Genomic DNA, 13,541 nt, shown 5'->3' with positions numbered 1-13,541 from the left:
CACTCAGTCATGTCTGGCTCTTCGTGACGCCATGGGCTGCAGCATGCCAGCCTTCCCTGTCCTTCACTATCCCCTGGAGATTGCTCAAACTCATGTCCATTGACTAAATGATTATCAAGAACTCTACTTTTTAACATATGTGTATTCTGACCCTAACTGCAAGTGTACATTATCACTTTTAGAAAGTAGCATTTGAAAAAGAATCAAAATTTGCCTAATTCACAAATAGGAATATTTAATTGCCTCCATTTTTCTATCCATTGACTATCCTGTTTAGCTTTGTATTATTATATTTAGCATAATGTACATTTTTAAAATAAAATATATGTCTATTAAAACTGATAAAATATTACATATTAAAATTTTACTCCACTGAGAAGTAAATATTGGGAGCAGAATATTTAACAATATCTTTATTCTCTCTACTATTGAATATAACTAAAATAATCTAAAAATAAAATATTCCATATTTTATAAACATATTAACATATAAAAATATTCCATATTTTTATTAAACCTCAATTTTTGGCTTCCGAAAATTATAAATAGTCAAACAGGAGAGTTTGAGAAGGGATATATTTTTTTGTTCTGATCTTCTGCTTCAGTGAGCAATAATTTCTCAAGTTAAAACACACACATTTGGCATCTGATGACTATTCCTTACTCCTGATAACTTATGTGTCTTTAACTTGTCTCTTTTCCGCAGTTCAGAAACTAGAACACATGATTGAAGAGAATATTACCAGGGTGATGGAATTCATTCTTTTGGGTTTTTCAGTCCAGAGAGAGATTGAAATCCTTCTCTTTCTCCTCATTTTAGTGGTATATTCTCTAACTCTGGTGGGAAACGTTGGCCTGATTTCATTAATCCAGTTGGATCCTCACCTTCACACACCCATGTACTTTTTTCTCAGTAATCTGGCCTTTGTAGACTTCTGTTACTCCTCCTCAATAGCCCCAAAGTTCCTGGAGACCCTCCTGACCCAGCACAGGTCCATATCTTTCTATGCATGTGCGACACAGCTGGGCTTTTTCCTGAACTTCTTGGTTTTGGAGATGTTCCTTCTTGCAGTAATGGCTTATGACCGCTATGTGGCCATCTGCAATCCTCTTCTCTACACGGTGATCATGTCCCGAAAGGTGTGCATGCAACTGGTAGCAGGCCCTTACTTATACAGCTTTTCTGTTGCTTTCCTCCACACAGTTGTTACTTTTCAATTGATCTTCTGTGGCCCCAATGCTATTAATCACTTCTATTGTGATGATGTCCCTTTGATGGCCCTTGCATGCTCAGACACCAGCCTCAAAGAGATCTTGATTTTTATCTTTGCTGGATTCAACATGATCAGCTCTTTGACCATGGTCCTTGTTTCTTACCTATATATTGTGGCTGCCATCCTGAGAATCCAGTCTGCAGAAGGGAGGCGCAAAGCATTCTCAACCTGTGGTTCTCATCTGACCGCTGTCACTATATTCTACGGGACTCTGATCTTCATGTATCTGCAGCCCAAATCAAACCATTCCCTTGACACAGACAAAATGGCCTCTGTCTTCTACACAATAGTCATTCCTATGTTGAATCCCATGATCTACAGCCTGAGGAACCAAGAGGTGAAAAATGCCTTGAGGAAAGCCTTTGAAAAATGTTATTTCCTGTCTCTAATAAACATTAGAATGTAACTTGTGACACTGACTGTCCTGGAACTATGCCTCATGCCGCTATGTTGTTTTTATTATCTTTGATAGGTTAATTTTATTTTTACCGTTTTTATATGAGCAAAATGACTTTGCACATGTGTTCTATTTTACATATAATTTATAAGTAAGATGAAAGGTTTAAAAGATTACAATGCACATTTTTAACATATTGCTGCTCTTTGCATATGCGACACTTGATAGTTTTGACCTGGATAGTTTCTATTTAACTGATAATAAGATTTAGCCATTGCTTTCAAAAATGTTTCTATTTTATACATTGTGGAGACAGAAAAAGGGAGGTGGTAAAGTAAGTTTCTTGTCCATCCCCACGTCACTCCATGCAGTAGCTGTTCCTCAACTGTATCCTGTCTGCTAAACATCATTCCTCTCTGCGTCTGACCCCCACTAGATTTACTGTCGGTCACTCTATATAATTTCATGGTTCTCATGTTCTAAAAGATGTCATTATTTGCCATGCAGATCTGGGAATCAGGGTCAGCTTTTGGAAAGTCATCCTCTCTTTTTCTGTATCAAAACAAAAATGAAGACATAACTCTATATTCCCTCAGCAAGGCTCAAGATCCTTTCATATTTTAGGGATTTGAAGAAATTACAATGGGTTGAGGGGACAGGAAGTGGTAGTTTAAAACCAAGTTATAAATGTGGTTGCTCTCAGATGTCAAGAATATCGTTTTATGTTGGGGTGGTTGTAAAATGATGCAATCTAAGACCCACTTAAACCATCAACTGGAATGTATTTTTTTTTTTAATTCAGATTCAAATGTTTGGTGTCTACCATGTGGGTGATATTGTGAGCTATTCTTGTAGGGCAAAATCAAAAACATTACTGAATACGCTGAACAGTCTGCTATTTTGGGAAATACTGGCAAAAAAAAATGATTGTATAAGTTATTCAGAAACATTTCAGCTTATTTTATCCAAGTTATCTTAGTACACACTTCATTGTTAAATTAGATTTCAGATTTATGTGAAGACATCAATATTGCCATGTTAAATTATTTATATTAAACTCTATTTTAATTTATGCCTTTAATATATTCCTTTAATATATGCCATTATTAAAGCAGCAACACAGTGTTCTAAGTGGAGGTAAACTGTACAAATTCTGAAGAGAAGCAATGAATTACTATCCTGATTTTCAAGTTCTTAAAACAACTTCTTTTGGAGTCAGGGAGCATAGCTGCAGAGAAATCAGTCTTGGAAATCATGACTGTCAATTGCCAAAGATAAAACTCAAGAAAAGAGAACATCTTTGTTGTTGCTATTTTTTTAATAATTCCGGAAGTATAATTTAAATAGTTAGAAGCACAGTAGCAAGCTTATATAGTAAACTGCAGAATAAGGGCTGAACCTGAGATTGGCAATGTGAGAAGGGTTTAAAGGTTAGTGAATCTTTCAAAAGGAATCTGGTGCCCCTTCTGGGGAGCACACTGGATTCAGGGGAGGTTTCTGCAAAACCACATGTTTACCAAATAAAGCTCAGATACAGTTGAAGAGCTCCCAGAGCAGAAAGGATGATAGCCTGGGAGACTAAACAAGACTAAAGTAAAACCAAAGTTCTAACATTGAAACAATATTGTAAAGAAATATATTGTATGTCAATTACACTTTTAATTATAAACAGATAAATAAAATAGGTTTTATTATAAAAAAAGAAATATATTAGTTTCATCAGTCTGCATTAACAAACTACCACACACTCATTGATTTAGAACAACAAAAATTTATTTTCTCACATTTCTGTAGCCTACAAGTCTGAAGTCAAGGTATTGCCAGAACCATGCTCTCTATGAAGCTCTAAGGGAGGTTCCTTCCTTGTTTTTTCCAGCTGCTCATGGTCCCAGGCATTCCTTGGCTTATAAGCACCCTTCCAGTCTCTTCTATCTTCTCATGATCATCTTCCCTCTACATCTGTGTCCAGATTCTTCACTCCTGTAAGGACATCACTCACACTGGACTAATCGTCCACCTTACTCCAGTATGACTTCATATTAACAATCGCATCTTCAGCTACCCTATATCCAAATCATGGCCCTATAACCGAACTCTGAGGTTCTTCAGGTTAGGAACTGAACACATCTTTGGGGGGAACAATTTCACTCGTAATAAGTGCGTGTAAGTGCGTGCATGCTTGGTTGTGTTTGACTCTGCGTGACCCTATGGACTGTAACCCGCCAGGCTCCTCTGTCCATGGGATTTTCCAGGCAAGAATACTGGAGCATTTCCTTCTCCAGGGGATGTTCTCCCAGGGATTGAAACCATGTCTCTTGCTTTGCAGATGATTTTTTACTGCGGAGCCACTGGGGAAGCCCCACTAATAAGTAAGGACGTCAAAGACGTGCTGGCTCAAGTGTCTGGTAAAAACACACTTGATTTGCACCTGCAAGCGCAGTGCAGAAAAAGCATAGCTGAGATCTCCTAAGCTTAAGAAAGAGACTTGTAAGTACCTTAAAAAGCTAGCAAAATGACCTAGATGACAGGTCAAAAGGGATCCAAAACCATTTAATGTGAAAACTGGAGGTCTTAAAGGTCATAATAAGCTCAAGGATTCACCAAGTAGTTAGGACAAAGGGATCAGTTCAGTTCAGTTCAGTTCAGTCGCTCAGTCATGTCCGGACAAAGGGATATATAACCTAATATCTGAGACAGATCAGAAGTTTCAGTTTTTCTCCTTCTGGTTAAGACAGAAGACAAGATGCCCTTCTCTCAATACCAGAATAGTTTCTGAACAGACTTCATCATTCTCAGGTAAAAATCGTCCTAGTGAGCGGTAAGAAGCAGAGGTGAAGTGCCAAGGATGTTTATGGAAAGCATTATAAGAGCAAATATAGCACTAGAGCCAAGTGAACTCCCAAGATGCAGTGACTTAATAAAGGAATTCATTCCTCTCTCAGGCAGCAGTCTGAGTTACAGGGTTTGGGAAGGGCAATTAGACCCTCAATATGTGTTTTCCATCTTTGTCTAAAGAGTGATCATTTCAGTGGCAACATTTTCAAGTGGGAAGGAAGAGAAAAAAAGTCCGTATCTAATGGCTTTAACATACAGAAGGTGATCTTTAGGTTTCAGGCATCACTTTCTACTGATGGCTCATTGCCGAGACTTGACAACATTTTGTATCACACTGACAAGGGGCAATGGGAATGGTGGTGAACAGCTAGATGACAAATGTTTTACTTATAAAATAAAACATGAAATAGTGGACACTGAGGAATATGTCTGCCATAAGGGTCACAGAAAATGTGCTCTTAAAGGGTCAAGTTATAATGATCTCTGTCAGTACGATTGTTTCTTGGGCAGCTTGTCGTTTCATACTTGACACCAACTTGTTAGAAGCAAACTTGGGTGATTTGAAAACATTAAAAAATAAAAACTTTTGTTAATGTACTTTCCAATACTAATCAAATGGTACTGTTTCTTCCTGCTCAGAACCTAAAGTTATGAAAAGGAACTCTCCTTTCACCATTTGCCTTTTCTCAGAGACAATCTGAGGGAATGCGGTTTGTGGGCAGTTAGTAAATTAACCTGAGTAACAATACTTTCTGTGCTTAAATGAAAACATCTTTCCAGTGATATTACCACAAGTAAATGTTACTTCTCAGAGTCTTTCTACACATGTTCAATTGTGCACCTCTTTTAATTGGATTAGCCCTTAAACAAGAATAAACTCATTCATGAGAAATTACTTCTGCTTCTGATTTGCTTTTATGCTGGTACTATTAGCAAGAGTCAACAAGGACAAAAAATGGATTCCACTTATATTAAGAATGAAGGTAGATTAAATGGACACCAATCAACATAAATTGAATACTAAACTTGTAATCAGATACCAATGGATACCAGTTTGAGCTGTGCTGATCATATTTTAATACACGTCTAGTGCAATGTGGATCACAATAAACTGGAAAATTCTGAAAGAGATGAGAATACCAGACCACCTAACCTGCCTCTTGAGAAACCTATATTCAGGTCAGGAAGCAACAGTTAGAACTGGACATGGAACAACAGACTGGTTCCAAATAGGAAAAGCAGTACGTCAAGGCTGTATATCGTCACCCTGCTTCTTTAACTTATATGCAGAGTACATCATGAGAAATGCTGGGCTGGAAGAAGCACAAGCTGGAATCAAGATTGCCGGGAGAATTATCAATAACCTCAGATATGCGGATGGCACCACTCTTATGGCAGAAAGTGAAGAAGAACTAAAAAGCCTCTGGATGAAAGTGAAAGAGGAAAGTGAAAAAGTTGGCTTAAAGCTCAACATTCAGAAAACGAAGATCGTGGCATCTGGTCCCATCACTTCATGGCAAATAGATGGGCAAACAGTGGAAACAGTGTCAGACTTTATTTTTGGGGGCTCCAAAATCACTGCAGATGGTGACTGCAGCCATGAAATTAAAAGACGCTTACTCCTTGGAAGAAAAGTTATGACCATCCTAGATAGCATATTTAAAAGCAGAGACATTACTTTGCCAACAAAGGTCCATCTAGTCAAGGCTATGGTTTTTCCAGGGTCATGTATGGATGTGAGAGTTGGACTGTGAAGAAGGCTGAGCGCTGAAGAATTGATGCTTTTGAACTGTGATGTTGGAGAAGACTCTTGAAAGTCCCTTGGACTGCAAGGAGATCCAACTAGTCCATTCTGAAGGCGATCAACCCTGGGATTTCTTTGGAAGGAATGATGTTAAAGCTGAAACTCCAGTACTTTGGCCACCTCATGTGAAAAGCTGACTCATTGGAAAAGACTCTGATGCTGGGAGGGATTAGGGGGAGGAGGAGAAGCGGACGACAGAGGATGAGATGGCTGGATGGCATCACTGACTCAAAGGACGTGAGTCTGATTGAACTCCAGCAGTTGGTGATGGATAGGGAGGCCTGGCGTGCTGCAATACGTGGGGTCGCAAAGAGTCGGACACGACTGAACTGTACTGAACTGAGTGCAACGGCATTTCGTTTTACAGAGAATCTTATCTGGTTGATCCACTCTAGTTATTAAAAGCTTGACTTAAGCAGCTAAACACAGACCTAAGAATGTAATGTTAGTGACAAGAATTTGGAATCAAACAATAGCTTCATCATGGCAATCAAATGTTTAACAGGACATTCTTCTGGTCAAAAGTTAGATTTTAAATGATAAAAATCCATATTGCTTCATCTTTTTAAACTATGAGAAGGACATGATAGGCTTTAGTCATAAATATTTCACTATTTAAATTAATGAAGAGAAAAACAACTAGCCAAAATCCAAATCAAAGATTAGAATTACGGTGAGTCAACAGATTGTTTGAAACACAAATAGTGTTAATTATATAGCAATACATACTGAGAATTAACCTTCTGAATTTATGACACTAGTTGAAGATTCTGAATACATTTTTGTTTTCAAAAGTCCATGCATGCACGTATGTTATTGAAAGCTTTCTTGGTAAATGAGGATTCACCAACTTTTATACTCATGGAAAAGAGATGAAGTCTTAACTTTTTCTCATGAACTTATATATTACCTATAAAACAAGTGAAGAGCAATTATATATAGAAAATATCCTAAGAAATCATAAACTCTTACAAAGATATCTCCAAATTAACATGTGCTTATCCAAATGTATTTATCAGTTATCCAGTGACTACACTCAGCACAATTTTACATACACTGTGACTAACAGTAATAGGTCAGGGTTAGGATGTTTGCATATGTAGATAAAGGAGGCTTAGTCCTGAGAGTCCGTTCATGGGGTAAACCATCGCTCTGTTAGACTGGACCTCTTAGTATATTTAAGTGTTGCCTGTATACAGTCTACTGTATACAGGGTTATTTATGTGCCTGGACATTTATAACAGGAAGCGGCATACACGGAATTATGTAGTTCAGGTTCACGGCCGCAAGTTTGCCTTGACGATTGCTTTGTTGACCGCCTTTTTCGCGTCTTTGTCCCTCAAACTGTAGATCATGGGATTCAGCATGGGAATCACTGTGGTGTAAAACACAGCCGCCATCTTCCCCTGCTCCACAGACTCTTCAGTGGACCTCCTGAGATACATGAAGATGACCTGAGGTGAGGTGAAATCGCTCAGTCGTGTCCAACTCCTTCCAACCCCGTAGATTGTAGCCTACTGGGCTTCTCCGTCCATCGGATTCTCCAGGCAAGAGTACGGGAGTGGGTTACTATTTCCTTCTCCAGAGGATCTTCCTGACCTAGGGCTCGAACCCGGGTCTCCCGCATTGGAGGCAGATGCTTGAGAGTCCCAAAACACACGTTAACCGTGGAGAATGCCTTCCTCCTGCCATCGGCAGAGAGCATGTGCAGCACGGCCTATGATGAGGGTGTAGCAAATGAGAACCACAGAGTGGGAATATGTGAAATTAATGCCAGCAATAACAATCATGGTGTATTCTCTAATGTGGACCCCTCCACAGGCAATCTTGAGAAGAGGAGGGTCAGCACAATAGATGTGGTTGACTTCACAGTTTCCACAGAAGCACAGGCCATATGTCCACAGTGTGCAGATTAGGCTAACAGAGAATCCATGGATGTATGGCACAGAGATGAGAGGAGCACACACAGTCCTGGAGATTTTACGGCCATAAAGCAGAGGGTTGCAGGTGGCCATGTAGGGATCAAAGGCCATCACAGCCAAGATATATACTTCCATGAGGACAAGAGCTCTGAAGAAGTAACACTGCACCAAACATGCCACATAGGAAATCAGTTTTGTCTCTGATAGTAAGTTTTTCAGCATCTTCGGAGTGACATTGCAAGAGAACCACACATCCACAAAAGACAAATGACTCAAGAAAAAAGTACATGGGGCTCTGAAGCTGGGGGCTGATGCTGATCAAAATAATCGTACCAATGTTCCCTATCAGAGTGATCATGTAAACTACTAGAAACACCACAAAAAAGAGAACTTGAAGCTCCTGATGATTGGTCAGCCCCAGAAGAATAAATCCTGTCACATCTGTGAAATTTGGCATTGCCTTCACTTAGATCCAGTTTGCATTGCCTATGGACAAATTAAAAGAAACAAATGGCTTTATTTTATTCTTGAAATTTTTGAGTCATGTTTATCAGTATTCTAGTTCAAATGATATAAAAATCAATATACACTTTGCACAAAGTCTAATGGAAGGCTATATAATCACATTTATTTCCTTTAATAGGCCTTATAGGTAATTATTGCAATATTTATTAGTTTCTTAACTCTAAAACAGACAATTACATTCATATACTATTAGTACTAGACACTTATTTTTGCTAAATGATTACAACAATGTTAACCTCATAGAGTTCTAGTAAAAGTAAAGCTAGACTGAGAATCATCAGAGCATGACTGAATCCATTTCAACGTATTGTCTTATAGAAAAAGACTGGAGACTCATAAGTGCAAATATTCAACCAAGGTCAGACAACCATTTTGTGCTGAACGGGGAAGTAAAAAGGGTGAATTACTGCAATTCCACTGAATACTAACTTTGGGTATGATCGTTGCCTCTCATTGTCAATATTAATACAAATACACATGCAATATTAACTTACACGTTTTCCTATGACTTGGAAGATACCCATTTTTTTAAAAAAAAGTGTTTGTTTATTTTTGGCTGTGCCTGGGCTCCTCTTGGTTGGGTGTGTGGTCTTCTTACTGCAGTGGCTTCTTTTGTTGTGGAGCACGGACTCCAGGTGACCGGGCTGAAGAGGTTGTGGCTCACAGGTTCTAGGACGCAGGCTCAGTAGTTGTGGCACTCGGGCTTAGTTGCTCCATGGCGTGTGGAATCTTCCTCCAAGCAGGGATTGAACTTGTGTCCCTTATACTGGTAGTCAGATTCTTACCCACTGTGCCACCAGGGAAGTCCAGAAGATATCTTCTTATCTACACAGTTTTACGGGATGATTGTCTTAAACCTTGGTCTTACAATCTAGTCATTGACATACTTTTCTACACTATGCCAGCATATGATATCAAAAGGTTTCAACTTATGAAAATCCTAGTCATGTGTTATTTTACTTAGCTATATATTTCACTTGCTTGATTACTGCTGCTTGCAGGATGAGGTAAGAGGTATTTAACAACATGGACTGTATCAGTTTAACAGTTAGAAAAGTCAACTGCAAGTGGTTCAATCACCATATCAAAATTATGTCAATAGACAAATTCTATATACATATAAAATAAAATTCAGGTGCCATGTTTTAAAATTACTGTCTTATTTCAGATTCTATTGCTTTTCAGCAACAATCCATTATATGTCTAATTATTTATTTTCAAATTTAATGTCATTACAAGGAAAATGTCCTCAAGGAATGGTTTCTCCATTTAATACATTTCCCCAGATAAGTCTTCTGAGAAGTAAACTGCTCTGAGTACTTAGGGATGCATCTGTAGGAGTAACATCATCTTGGGAATTTAAAATCCCCATAATAATATTGCTTTAAGAGAATATTATGACATAAATGGGCTGTAGTTATAATTGTTTATAATAATTAATTTACAAACATCAAAACCAATTTTATGTCAAATATATTTGCTATATTATATTTATTATTTATTACTTTATATCTAGAAGTAGTCTAAATTTTGTATTATGAAATTGAACAAGCTACACAAGATTCTGGTTTCTATCATAATTGTTCAGTTCACTAAGTTGTATTCAGCTATTTGAGACCCCATGGACTGCAGCACGCAAGGTTCCTCTGTCCGTCACTATCTCCCAGGGTTTGCTCAGACTCATGTCCGTTGAGTTGGTGATGCTATTTAACCATCTCATCTTCTTATAATTAGTTGTACCAATAATCCAAGTCAAACTCTGTTAATTAGGTAATTATGGATTCACCAAGCAGAGTCGAGAGTTTTTATACATGAAAATTCTTGTTTTTAGCTCTATCTCCCGGTGAAAATCAGCAACTCTCATCTAGCTTAGGATATTCACCCTTAGCAGCCATAAGATCTACGATTGTGAAAATATAGGGTACAGGTGAACCCGGACCAGAACTGAAATATCAGAGCCTATGTTATGTGCCCAAATCGTTTTCTCTATGATGTATTTAATTCCCATGTGAATAATTTCAGGGGTAGGAAAATAGTTCACAGTGATTAATCAACTTCCAAATTGTGAGTTGCTACTAGTTGGAGGGAGCCATGATACAATCACAAAGTTTATACAGTTTTTGAAATGTTTCCTCTTCTAATTTTTCATATTTTCATTCTCTTTTTCCTCAGTATTTTACATGGCTGGCTGCTGCTGCTGCTAAGTCGCTTCAGTCATGTCTGCCTCTGTGCGACCCCATAGATGGCAGCCCACCAGGCTCTGCCGTCCCTGGGATTCTCCAGGCAAGAACACTGGAGTGGGTTGCCATTTCCTTCTCCAACATAGCTGGCTACTTGCCCGTAACTAAAAAGTCACCTCCTTAAAATAAATCTTTGACAATTCTGAGTGCATCCTGCCTCTTCTAATTTCTGTGTTTATCAGCATGCTCTGTTTTTGTCTCACTCCATTCCCTAAATTGTCTCATTTGTATATTTTTCATTCAGTCCTTTTCAGTCAGTTCAGTTCAGTCGCTCAGTCATATCCGACTCTTTGCAACCCCATGAACCACAGCACGCCAGGCCTCTCTGTCCATCACCAACTCCCGGAGTCCACCCAAACCCATGTCCATTGAGTCGGTGATGCCATGCAACCAACTCATCCTCTGTCCTCTCCTTCTCCTCATGCCCTCAATCTTGTCCAGCATCAGGGTCTTTTCCAATGAGTCAGCTCTTCGCATCAGGTGGCTGGAGTATTGGAGTTTCAGCTTCAACATCAGTCCTTCCAATTAACACCCAGGATTAATCTCATTTAGGATGGACTGGTTGGATCTTCTTGCAGTCCAAGGGATTCTCAAGAGTCTTCTCCAACACCACAGTTCAAAAGCATCAATTCTTCAGTATTCAGCTTTCTTTATAGTCCAACTCTCACATCCATACATGACCACTGGAAAAACCATAGCCCTGGCTAGATGGACCTTGTGCCTCCCTTCTGGTAAATGTATCTGTAGAATGGCAATGAGTATGAATGTATAAGATATGATTACTATAACCAGAGAATGGGTGAGATTAATGTTGGCACGGATAGTCATTTTATATTCAAACTATTTTATATAACAAAGGTTATATATATTAAAATATATATATATATATATATATATATATAACAAAGGTTCCAGCACAGGCCAATTCGATGAGAAGTGGTTGATGTCAATCTTCCCACAGAAGTACAATGTTGTTGTACAATAATGTTGATGCCAGACTAATCAGAAAACCATACACATAAGGGAAAGAAATCAGTCGGATACAGTCCTTGACATTTTGCTGCCATAGAGCAAAGGGTTCCCAATGGCCATGTGTCTGTCAAAGGCCATCACAGCAAGAATAAAAACTTCTACGTGGACAAGAGCAATAAAAAAGAAACACTGTACCAAACAATCAGCATAAGAAATCATTTTTGTCTCTGATAACAGGTTTTCCAACATCTTAGGGGTGATGTTGGAAGAAAACCACATATCAACAGAAAACAAATGACTCAGAAAAAAGTACATGGGGCTACTGAGTTGGGGACCAACCTTAATTAACAGGATCATGCTGATATTACTCACCACAGTGATCATGTAGACCAGCAGGAAAATGATGTAGAGAACTTGCCATTCCTAACGACTGCTTAGTCCCAAAAGAATAAACTCTGCCACATTGATGAAATTGAGCATTTTCTCTGTTCTTGGTCAATATTAGATAGAAACTTTTGGGATAATAAAAAGGAAACAAATTTTAACTACAAGTATTGATTATTAATTAATTTATATTTTTATTTATGGACCCATTATGTTAATTATTAATAATTATCTACAAGTATTCCTTGGAAGAAAAGCTATGACCAAACTAGACAGCATATTAAAAAGCAGATATTAGTTTGCCAACAAAGGTCTGTCTTGTCAAAGCTATGGTTTTTCCTGTAGTCACATATGGATGTGAGAGTTGGACCATGAAGAAAGCTGAGTGCAGAAGAAATGATGCTCATGAACTGCAGTGTTGGAGAAGATTCTTGAGAGTCTCTTTGAATGCAAGGAGGTCCAACCAGCCCATCCTAAAGGAAATCAGTCCTGAATATCCATTGCAAAGACTGATGCTGAAGCTGAAACTCCAATAATTTGGCCACCTGATGTGAAGAAATGACTCATTGGAAAAGACCCTGATGCTGGGAAAGATTGAAGGCAGGAGGAGAAGGGGATGACAGAGGATGAGATGGATGGATGCCATCACTGACTTGATGGACTTGAGTTTGAGCAACCTCCAGGAACTGTTGATGGACCAGGAAGCCTGGCATGCTGTAGTCCATGGTGTCGAGAGTCGGACATGACTGAGGCTCTGAACTGAACTGATCTATGGCTGTTCTTTGACACTCCTTTCAGCAAATCATTTGTGAGCATTTGCTATTTAACAAACTCTCTGAAGGTTACCTAAATGGAAAAATATACAGACTCAGTTGCCATTGTCAGTTTTTATAAAATGTGATTGAACAAAGCTTGTAATAAAAATCATTTAAATTTTAAATGAATAAATGGGATAAATGGCTATTTATCCAAGACTGAAAGAGAAAATAGTGAAAAGGTTAGTCTCTCAGTTTTATGCCACTCTTTGTGACCCCATGGACTGTAGCCCACAGGCTCCTCTGTCCATGGGATTCTCCGGGCAAGAATACTGGAGTGGGTAGAGGTTCCCTTCTCCCAAGGATCTTCCCAACCAAGATTCAAACCTGGGTCTTCTGCATTTCAGGCAAATTCTTTACCATCTGAGCCACC

General features: G+C 38.6%; 2 protein-coding genes and 1 pseudogene across 2 annotated transcripts; 1 reads left to right on the top strand and 2 right to left on the bottom strand.

Moving 5' to 3' along the window:
- On the top strand, window positions 724-1,680 carry LOC102190056 (olfactory receptor 1038-like). The gene has a single exon (XM_005690273.2). It carries the CDS (start codon window positions 724-726, stop codon window positions 1,678-1,680), a length of 957 nt encoding a protein of 318 aa, XP_005690330.2.
- LOC102190341 (olfactory receptor 5M9-like) lies at window positions 7,588-8,689 on the bottom strand. The gene is given in 4 exon segments (XM_018058878.1): window positions 7,588-7,801; window positions 7,969-8,028; window positions 8,030-8,514; window positions 8,516-8,689. Coding segments are annotated over 4 exon segments (933 nt in total).
- Window positions 8,869-12,449, bottom strand: LOC102190624 (annotated as a pseudogene).

This window comes from Capra hircus, chromosome 15 (genome assembly GCF_001704415.2).
Source record: "Capra hircus breed San Clemente chromosome 15, ASM170441v1, whole genome shotgun sequence".
NCBI lineage: Eukaryota > Metazoa > Chordata > Mammalia > Artiodactyla > Bovidae > Capra > Capra hircus.
Note: the sequence above shows the minus strand (reverse complement) of the source record. Positions and strands in the feature narration are given on the sequence as shown.